At 39.9% G+C, this 11,171-nt stretch overlaps 1 protein-coding gene and 1 pseudogene across 1 annotated transcript; both read right to left on the reverse strand.

Annotated features, from left to right (window-relative positions):
- Positions 1–351: 351 nt before the first annotated feature.
- LOC102268780 (olfactory receptor 5M11) lies at positions 352–1,326 on the reverse strand. The gene has a single exon (XM_005909413.1). It carries the CDS (start codon positions 1,324–1,326, stop codon positions 352–354), a length of 975 nt encoding a protein of 324 aa, XP_005909475.1.
- Positions 1,327–10,219: 8,893 nt separating this feature from the next.
- LOC102268508 (olfactory receptor 5M11-like) lies at positions 10,220–11,160 on the reverse strand (annotated as a pseudogene).
- Between the last annotated feature and the right edge of the window lie 11 nt (positions 11,161–11,171).

An 11,171-nucleotide genomic window follows, 5' to 3' on the forward strand; every position in this document is an offset into this window, starting at 1 on the left:
TGTGTATCCTGTTTACTATTATCAGCAGTAAGAGCATACCTGTGCTCCAGGGAATACATAGTAGGAATTTTCACTTAGAGAGGGGCTCTTCAAAATGAAATGACTTCAAAGAACCTAAAATTTCATTCTAAAAGCAGTTCTGAAATAGTTGATATGAGGTGCAGAACTCTATGCTTCATTTCTAACAATATCCAAGGAGATGCTACTACTGTCAACCCAGGAAAACATATTAAAGGACAGCAGTCTAGACTAAGTACAGCTTATTTATTCTCAGTCCGAAGAACAATTGAAACACAGACACAAAGAATATGAAAACTGATCTTATAAATGTAGAGACATTTGAGCCAAAGATTAAGAGTAACCATTTATTGGAAATTGAGGCATGGCCATCTTAGTGACTATGTTTCTCCTGAGGACTCTCTTCAGTGCTTGTTTTACATATTTGTTCCTCAGAGTGTAGATCAATGGATTAAGTACTGGACTTACAAAGGTGTAGAAAACAGCTATTATCTTGGATTCTTCCACCGTCTTGTCTGTTGGTGGTCTTACATACATGCAGAAGAGTGTCCCATAAAATAGCGTTACAGCCATCATGTGGGAACCACAGGTGGAGAATGCCTTGCGCCTTCCTTCTGCTGATTTGATCCTGAGGATTGCAGTGAGAATTAAGGCGTAAGAAGTCAGGATGATGATGAGGGAGTTGGAGAGGTTGAAGCCTGCTGATATCAACATGGCATGCTCTTTGACATAAGTATCAGAGCAAGAAAGCTTGATGAGTGGCGGGTCAGCACAGTAGAAATGGTTGATGATGTTGGATCTACAGAAGGTCAAGTGGAAGGTCAGGATGGCCTGGAAGAGTCCATCTGAGAAGCCATAGACATAAGGAAATGTGGCCAAGCTTATGCAGATGCACCTGGACATCTTCACACTGTAGTGCAGAGGGTTGCATATGGCCACGTAGCGGTCATAGGCCATTGCTGCCAGCATGTAAAACTCAGTGAGGAGAAGTGCTATGAAAAGGTAACATTGTACAAAGCAGCCAGCGAAGCTGATGGTCTTCTTCTGTGATACCAGATTAGTCAGCATCTGTGGGGCTGCAGTAGAGGTATAGCACAAGTCTACAAAGGATAAATGAGTGAGGAAGAAGTACATGGGTGTGTGAAGGTGAGAGTCCAGTCTGATTAACACCATCATGCCCAGGTTGCCTAGGAGGGCGACCAGGTAAATGACCAGAAACAGCACAAAGAGGAGAGGCTGGAGCTCTGGACGATCTGTGAGCCCCAGGAGGATGAATTCTCTTAGTATGGTGTCATTGGTGAAGGGCATTTTCTGCACTTGAAACAGATGGAATCAGAGACATGAAGATGCACTTTTTATTACTATTGAAATGATTTTTATCTATACCTCCAGATCATTCAAAATGAATACTATTGTAAGATGAAGTTTTGCTTCTACTGAGCCATTGTTTCAGCTTCTTTAATACAGAACTATTATTTTATTTCCTTCCTTTATTTCCTTCCTACCTTGTACCTACATCTGTACCTAAAGATAACTATGCTTATAGCTATGTCCATATGTATAAGTGAACTGCATATTCCGTATCTCCCTGCACTTTTTAAGCTTCTGCATTTTACATACCTTTATAGCCCCAGCTTCAAGGCTGTCCTTTATGAAGTATTTTCACTCCTCTCCCATCATACATAAAACTGAATTACTCCCTTTCTGCTTTTTACTTCCACCACACACCCTATATCCTCTCATTTATTGTTTAGCACATTACATCACTAAAATGGATCCACTTGCTCCTTATATGTTAGTTCTTCAAGGACAGAGTAAATTATTCTTCATTACTGTTCTGCGATTTCTAAGGGCATATTTATATGCTACTTTAATGGCACCCCACTCCACTACTCTTGCCTGGAAAATCCCATGGATAGAGGAGCCTGGTAGGCTGCAGTCCATGGGGTCACTGAGGGTCGGGCATGACTGAGTGATTTCACTTTCACTTTTCATTTTCATTCATTGGAGAAGGCAATGGCAACCCACCCCAGTGTTCTTGCCTGGAGAATCCCAGGGACAGGGGAGCCTGGTGGGCTGCCGTCTATGGTGTCGCACAGAGTTGGACATGAGCAAAGTGACTTAGCAGTAGCAGGTAAAATAGAAAAGAAAAAAAAAAATAGCATGAGCATGAAATACCAAACTACTTGCAATCTTTTATTCTGAATTCCCACAGAATGATTCACAGTGTTATATCTTTCACAGGAAAAACAGGGGCTTATAAACTGTTTGACAAAACAATTGCTCCAAGAAGCTTGTTAATCAAGATAATCTACAGAACATCTGTGTCAGAAAGTCACATGGGACAGTGGAGTCTCACACTTAACATTTATCCCGATGATCCTAACACAGATGTTCCCAGAATCACACTTTAAAAATATAATTACAAACCAAAACACAAAGGCACAGTCACCAGAGTCCTATAAACACATGACAAATCAATGAACAAAGAATTTTTAGATGAAATAAATTCTCACATAGTATTTTGAGGATGGTCTAAAGCAATGACAGAGTGTTTTCATAAAGAAAAGAAACAAGCTTGGCATAAAAGGTATTTAAGTTATTAAATATGACCTCCATCTATCTAGACATATGACAATTTGTGGCTTACTAGTTCATCGTCACTTCTAAATAAGTACTGAGTCCCCTCTTTTGTACTCCACGCATGCTTTTATGTTTTTATTTCTCTCACACTTCATTTTTTTTAAACTTGCCCAATTCTTGTCTCATTTCCAAATAAGTCAGTAAAATTTACTGTAGTTATAATTCAGAAATACAGTTTAAAAAAAGTGCTTTTATACCTATACCTCCCTTCCATTTTATATTAAGTACTTAATATACATCTATGGAATATGCTAATAGTAGTTACCAATAGTAGATAATGATTCTTACCCGGAAGGCACTTCATTTCCTTATTTTAAATGGAAATAGTAATATCTGTTTTGTTTTACTCTAAAATCTTTACAGAGATCACAGAGTAGTCCAAAAGTATTTATTGATAATTAATACATTATGTATTTATGCACTGTAGATGGAAAAATGAACCAAAGCTTCAAAATCCCTGCCTTTCTGGCATTCACATTCTAGTGGACACAGAAGGATAATGCCACAATAAATCATTAGTGTTTCAGATGACTCTGGCATGGAGGAAAAGAAAGAAAATGAAGGAAAGGTTGTTTAGATTTTAAACAGCAACATTAACAAGGAACTCATGTAAAAGGGACTTTTTAAATAACAAGCTGAAAGAGAAAGAAAAATCAATCAGGAATTCAAAGGAGAATATTCTAGGAAGGATAAGGACCAGAGGCAAAGATACCATGTGTGATACATTTGGAAACCTGTAGGTCTATGTGAACTGGACATGGAACAACACCCTGGATCCAAATCGGGAAAGGAGTATACCAAGGCTGTATATTGTCACCCTGCTTATTTAACTTATATGCAGAGTACATCATGAGAAATGCCGGGCTGGATGAAGCACAAGGTGGAATCAAGATTGCTGGGAGATATATAAATAATGTCAGATATTCAGATGACACCATCCTTATGGCAGAAAGTGAAGTAAAACAAAAGAGCGTCTTGATGAAAGTGAAAGAGAAGAGTGAAAAAGTTGCCTTTAAACTCAATATTCAGAAAACTAAGATCATGGCATCTGGTCTCATCACTTCATGGCTAATAGATGGGGAAAGAATGGAAACAGCAACAGACTTTATTTTGAGGGGCTATAAAATCACTGCAGATGGTGACTGCAGCCATGAAATTAAAAGATGCTTGCTCCTTGGAAGAAAAGTTATGACCAACCTAGACAGCATATTAAAAAGCAGAGACATTACTTTGCCAACAAAGGTCCGTCTAGTCAAGGCTGTGGTTTTTCCATTGGTCATGTATGGACGTGAGAGTTGGATTCTAAAGAAAGCTGAAAAAAAAAAAAAAGAAAGAAAGCTGAGTCATGAAGAATTGATGCTTTTGAATTGTGGTGTTGGAGAAGACTCTTGAGAGTCCTTTGGTAAACAAGGATATCCAACCAGTCCATCCTAAAGAAAATCAGTCCTGAATATTCATTGGAAGGACTGATGCTGAAGCTGAAACTCCAATACTTTGGCCGCCTGATGTGAAGAACTGGCCTATTGGAAAAGACCCTGATTCTGGGAAACACTGGAAGTGGGAGAAGAGGACTACAAAGGCTGAGATGGTTGTATGGCATCACTGACTCAATGGACATGAGTTTGAGTAAACCCTGGGAGTTCATGATGGACAGGGAAGCCTGTCTGCTGTGGTTCATGGCATCACAAAGAGTCAGACACAACTGAACAACTGAACTGAACTGAACTGAGGCCTATATGTGCATGTACAGAATTCATACAGAGGAATGCAGAAAGTCAGAGCTGATACCTCCACTAAAGCACAAATGTTTCACTTCACTGAGAGACTGATTTATCTCTGCCTATGAGATTTTATCAAGATACCACAACATTCACTGGAGAAAAAGAAGTTAATTGGTGGTTTATTTCAGCTTTCCTATAAGAAGTGTCTAAAAATGAATAAGCTGAAATCAGGTTATCTGCTTGTATGGCAGCAACAAGGTGGCTTAGGAGATTTTTCATGTTCTTCGACACCCAAGAATACCAGAGAGAGAAGAGGTAGTAGTTATTGGAAGAGAAAATGCTAGAAAGAAAAAGATCAGGATGTAGAAATTTCAGGTTTATTAAGACATGGCAGGAAATTAGACTGAAGGACCACTCCACTATTGCAGAAGGACTTGTTTATTACATGTCACATAATGATTGCTTCTGGGATCTGAAAAGGTCTTGATTCACTGTCTCAGTGACCTGTGTGAATCCAGCCATACCCCGACTGGAGGGCAGCAGGAGTACTGATAGGTGGCGAGATACCAAAACATCTATGGAGAATAAGAAAGAAAATCACAGCTGACCTGGCTACCTTTGTTAGCCTAGAATGACAGGTGAGCATCTTCTTAATAGGGCATTTGTGGGTTTACTCCCTCACAGCCAAGGAGAGCCTCTCTCTGATGGAGGAAGAGACAGCAGAGGAGCAATTCAAGGACAGTTGCTGCTGCTAAGTAGCTTCAGTCATGTCCGACTCTGTGAGACCCCATAGATGGCAGCCTACCAGGCTCCCCCATCCCTGGGATTCTCCAGGCAAGAACACTGAAGTGGGTTTCCATTTCCTTCTCCAGTGCATGAAAGTGAACGTGAAGTCGTTCAGTCATGTCTGACTCTTAGCAACCCCATGGACTGCAGCCTACCAGGCTCCTCCGTCCGTGGGATTTTCCAGGCAAGAGTACTGGAGTGGGGTGTCATTGCCTTCTCTGTCAAGGACAGGAGAAAGCTACAAATTGTTAAACCTGGGTAACTAGGACAATCTACACAATAGACACAATCCAGTAACAGAGAAAATATACAACATCCTTGTTCAAAAATAATTAAGGATTTCAAGACAGTGAGGAAGAACATCATATTTAATCTGTAAAGTTTCTGAAAACAGAGCCCTGTCAACGGCATTAGTTACATGCACATGAAATCAGCCATTCCTACAGCACTCAGGCCAGCAGAACTGACAATAGGGTATATGGAGCAGGAGAGTATCCTGTTCTGCAAAAAAGAAATGGAAGGAAGAAAGAAAGCAAGGTACCAGAGTCCAGGAAGAAGAGTTCAGCTCTGATGAGATCACCCTAGAGAGGAACCCAGCTCAGTGGGCTAGAGCTCGAGATTGAGAACTGGAGGAGAAGGGGGCAACAGAAGAGATGGTTGGATAGCATCACAGACTCAATGAACATGAGTGTGAGCAAACCCCAGGAGATAGTGAATGACAGTGAAGCCTAGTGCACTGCAATCCATGGAGTGGCAAAAAGTCGGACATGATTAGGTGCCTGAACAACAGCTGCTGCTAAGTCACTTCAGTCGTGTCCGACTCTGTGCGACCCCATAGACGGCAGCCCACCAGGCTCCGCTGTCCCTGGGATTCTCCAGGCAAGAACACTGGAGTGGGTTGCCATTGCCTTCTCCAATGCATGAAAGTGAAGGTGAGTCACTCAGTCGTGTCTGACTCTTTGCGATCCCGTGGACTGCAGCCTACCAAGCTCCCCTGTCCATGGGATTTTCCAGACAAGTGAAACATAGAGATTTGCATTTGTATATTTTGGTCAAACAGTGTAAAAGTTGGTGGACCTGCTTGAGATTTTACAACAATCTCCTGTTGACTTAAAAATAAGACAAACAAAGACTTACTTCTGGTTTGGGTATGAACCCATTTTCTCAACGTCTGTTTAGGAAAGTTCATTGATGCCTCTCTAAGCTGAATACCATTGATGTATTTCTAGCAGGATTTGGGAGGTAGGAACCTGTTCTTAAAGCAAATCTCAGAGGTACTTAGCAGCAGCAGAAACAAGTGTGTCATTAGGAATCAGCCCTTCAGGGATTCACTGTAACACTGTGGGATCAAAGAGCTAATCATGTGTTTCAGACATATTTTTTCATATTTTCTAAATTATTACTTGCCCTGAGAGTGACATGGAAGGCAAGCAATGATTTCATTTTCACATTTTGAAGATGGTCTTATTTTATGTTTTATTTTTCTTTCATACTGAAACTTCCTCTTCTCCTAAAATCCAGAGCTCTTAGCAATGTCCTTTCTAATGGACATCCATGTCTTGGGCAAGATTAGGCATGAACAGGACTATGAAATAGACTATGAAATTGGCAGTCACCTTATTGAGCACTTCTTGTGTGGAGCACTTTCCCTTGGCAATTTAATTGATTCCTCAAAATGACACTTGGAGGTAGGGACTCCTTCCTGTCATTTCAGCTAAAGAATCAGACCTCCACTAAAGGAACAGTAAAGCCTATGCCACATGTCTAGACAGTGGCAGGGTAGGTTGTTTTTTAATTAATTTATTTATTTTACTTTACAATATTGTGTTGGTTTTGCCATACATTGACTTGAATCAGACACGAGTATAGATGTGTTCCCCATCCTGAACCCTCCTCCCACCTCCCTCCCCATCCCATCCCTCTGGGTCATCCCAGTGCACCAGCCCTGAGCACCCTGTATCATGCATCAAACCTGGACTGGTTTAGGTTTTGAATTTCTGCCTTCCTGTACCCAACTGACTAGTTTTTCTTTTTCTTTCTTTTTTTATTTTTTAAGTTATGAAAGTGTGATAACACATATGCAGGAGACTTGGGAAATACAGAATGAAGTGACATATAGTTCCACTATATTTTACAATTATTTTTAAGTATGAAAATAAATTTTTAGTTGAATTTTTAATATCAAACTCTCAAAAATTGATTAAAAAATACATAGGAACATAGAAGGGTATAGTAGTCCTGAAAACACCACAAATCAATTCAACATAATTAAGATTTATACAATTTTCACACAACAGTAAGATAAAAATTCTATTCAAGTTCCCACAGAGTATAAACTAAGAGACACTGGAACATATCCAGGGACATAAAAGAGGGTGCAAAATGTTCAGGGTCTGAACGTATTGAAACCATACAGAGTCTGTTCTCTTATTATCACTGGAGAATTATGTTAGAAATTGATATCAAAATATATTTGAAAATAACCCATATATTTTCAAGTGCAATGTGACATTTGCCAAGAGAGGTCTTTGACTTAGCCACTGAAAGCTTCAATAAAGTTAGAAAACTGAAAAAAAGAAAAAGAAAATGGGTGATTGCAGAGAAGAACGCATTTAAATGAGAAATTAATAGCAAACATACTTTCAAAACCACTTTTTCAACTATGGGAAGGGAAGCTGCCTTTCCTTAACGTGAAGTCAGTTTGTCCTTTTTCTCTCACCTTTCTTTAAAATTCTTGTTTCAGTTTCTTTTCAGTCAGTGCTTTCCTTGTTCTCCTCTGGTTCATGTTAATCTTGAAACTAGGAAATGCTTACATGGAAGGATTCTCAGAGGATGCTTTCTTGCCTCCACAGAACTGGGTTTCACCTCCGTCCTCCACTCTGTCTTACCACTTTGCCCCATCCTGGGCTGACATACTCAGTTTTCATCTCCTACTAATATTTCTGTTGCCACCACTACACTGCAATCTCTTATCTGTAAGAACTGTAATCTCCACAGTTTAGCTTGTGCCCTGGAGATTAATACTTGATCAACAAGCACTGATGGGGAGAATCAAGATCCCACATGCCATGTGTCTCATGATGTGGCCAAAAAAAAAAAAAAAAAGTTAACAAATATTGATGAATAATTTAAGGAGTGTGTGCAGTGTATAATTCAGCAAATATACTGCACTCCTTGTCTTCTTGTATATTGCTTCCCAGGTACATTTGCATTTATTGAATACACAACCTCATCCCTCATACTTGAAATTCTGTAGGGAGATCATATGGGGTGAGTGACTCTCTTGTTTAACAACTGCAGGGGGAAAAAATGAATGGAAATAATTGATTATGGGTAATAGACATCAAATCCTTAATATGTGTGAGGCATTGACCTCACCAGTTTACATGGATTAGTTCAGTCAATCCTCACAAACTCTTTGGGTCATCAGTATTATTATATTCACTTTACAAAAGGGAAACTGAGGACAGTGGAGGATAATTAACTTTCTCTGTCATATTGCTATTAATAAATTTTGAGAAAGGGTTTAAACAGATTAATAGATGGTCTTTAATATCATGTTGTTTAGGAAAGAAATGTGGCAAGCTCACACAGTGCTACATTCTGGGTAGAGGCAATCATTCATTCATTCATTTCTTCAGTAATCTATATAGTTAATAAATTTTCAAGGAAAAACTTTTGCTTGCACTTTGCTATGAATATAGAGAGTATAATAGAAACGTAAATGATGATTTGTGTCCTTAAACCATTTCCTTTTCACAGTGGGAAAGGTGAGACATGCATATTTAAAGTCACACAATAGGATTTTAGATTGTTAAGAATTCTTCATGAAGACCATTCTGGAAAGTGGTAGTATGTAGAGATTGCACTTAATTCTCCATAATGAGAAAGGGCTATAATAATAGTTCAAGAAATATTTATTGAGAATCATCTTATTCACAGGTTTTGTGAAAAATGTTCACTTCATTTCAAACAGTGGGCAAAACTACACATGCACCTTGCCTCCATGGAGCTGAGACCTCCAAAGTTATGCTGTTTCTCCTGGTTCATGGACAACATTGAAGGGCAACAGCCTAGACTAATAAGTGTAGTTCATTGTTCCAGACCTGAGTATTTTTTGGTGAAATATTCTTCCATAAAGACATATGTTGGGAGCCGCGTTAGGCATTACTGATAAAATGGAGGTACGGCCCCAACCCCCTCTCCTCATTCCGCAGGCACGGTCCCGGCATGAAGGAGTTAGCTCTTGTGATTCTGACTTGTTTCTTCCTTTCTTTGGTTGAGTTGGCTGGAAAGAATGTTAAGGTGCTTATTGTTCTTGACAGGAGCATGAGAAAGCACAAAGCCTTCTGCAGTTGTGCCCAGAAAATAATCCATAAAGTTAACCACTGACATTTATTCAAGAATCTTTACAAAGAATGTTCCAGGATCAGCACATAGGCCACAGCTTGAGGCCAGGGGAAGGATTGTTGTCTGAGACCTGCTTGTGAGGGGAATGTTTATGGCAAAAGAAGTTTGCTGAGCTTAGGGTTAATTAAGAATAGATAGAAGCCTTTTTAGGAGACAGTGATCTTAAGAAGCCTTTTTAGGAGACAGTAATCTTTAGATACTAGGGGCAAACAGGATCTAGAAAGATAAGAAATAAACTGAGGAATGTAGCATGAGTCACAATGTAATCACAAGTTAAGTATAGGACACATAAGAGGAAGTAGATAGTAAAGCTGATTCTGAGAGAATCGCTGAAGCAGGAACTCTGTTTGTAGGACAACAATGATTTCTGGAGACAATAAATTTGGGTGGGGGAAACTAAAAATGTCAAACCTATGACCTAATGCTTTTGTCAAAGTATAAAAGAAAACCTGAAGCTTGAAATAAACATGTAGTCCTGTACTTTGAGTCAGAGGCTACATCATTGCCCGCCAACACCACTCACCCCTTCAGGCTGATTCCCTGGCTGCTGGAGCTGGACTTCGGCAGATATAGTCATAAAGAACCTGAAAACCCATCACGATAATGCAAAGGCCTTTGAGTCAAAGGTTAAGAGTTACCGTTTATTGGAAATTGGAGGTGTTGCTGTCTGAGTGACCATATTTCTTCGGGATCCTCTTCAATGCTTGTTTTACATTGTTGTTCCACAGGCTGTCAATCAATGGATTAAGTACTGGACGTACCAAGGTGTAGAAAACAGCTATTATCTTGGATCCTTCAGCATTCTTATCTGTTGGTGATCTTAAATATGTGCAGAAGATTGCCCCATAATATAGGGTTACAATCGTCACGTGGGAACCACAGGTGGAGAATGCCTTGTGCCTTCCTTCTGCTGATTTGATCCTGAGGATGACAGCAAGAATGAAAGCATAAGACACAGGATGGTGATGAGGCAGTTGCAGAGGTTGAAGCCTGTTGATATGAGCAAATAAAGCTCTTTGACATGAGTTTAAGACCAAGCAAACTTAATGAGTGGTGGGTCAGCAGAGTAGAAATGGTTGACGACATTTGATCTACAAAAGTTCAAACAAAAAGTCAGGATGGCCTGGAAGAGTCAAGTTTGTGCAGATGCACCTGGACATCTTCACACTGTAGTGCAGAGGGTTGTATATGACCACATAGTGGTCATAGGCCATTGCTGTCAGCATGTAAAACTCAGTGAGGAGAAGTGCTATGAAAAAATAACTGTGCAAAACAACCAGCAAAGCTGATGGTCTTCTTCTGAGATACCAGGTTAGTCAGCATCTGTGGGGCTGCAGTAGAGGTATAGCACAAGTCTACAAGGGATAAATGAGTGAGGAAGAAGTACATGGGCGTGTGAAGGTGAGAGTCCAGTCTGATTAAAACCATCATGCTCAGGTTGCCTAGGAGGGTGACCAGGTAAATGACCAGAAACACTCTCTTCTAAACTCTCTTCTAAAAAGAAGAGAGACTGGAGCTTTGGGTGATCCATGAGCCCCAGGAAAATGAATTCTCTTAGTGCAGTGTCATTGGTGAGGGGCATTTTCTACACTT

This window comes from Bos mutus, unplaced genomic scaffold, assembly GCF_027580195.1.
Source record: "Bos mutus isolate GX-2022 unplaced genomic scaffold, NWIPB_WYAK_1.1 CTG254, whole genome shotgun sequence".
In the NCBI taxonomy this organism is placed as follows: Eukaryota; Metazoa; Chordata; class Mammalia; order Artiodactyla; family Bovidae; genus Bos; species Bos mutus.

Excerpts from the sequence above, each read along its gene's own strand:
- LOC102268780 (XM_005909413.1), bottom strand. The coding sequence starts at position 1,326 with ATGCCCTTCACCAATGACACCATACTAAGAGAATTCATCCTCCTGGGG.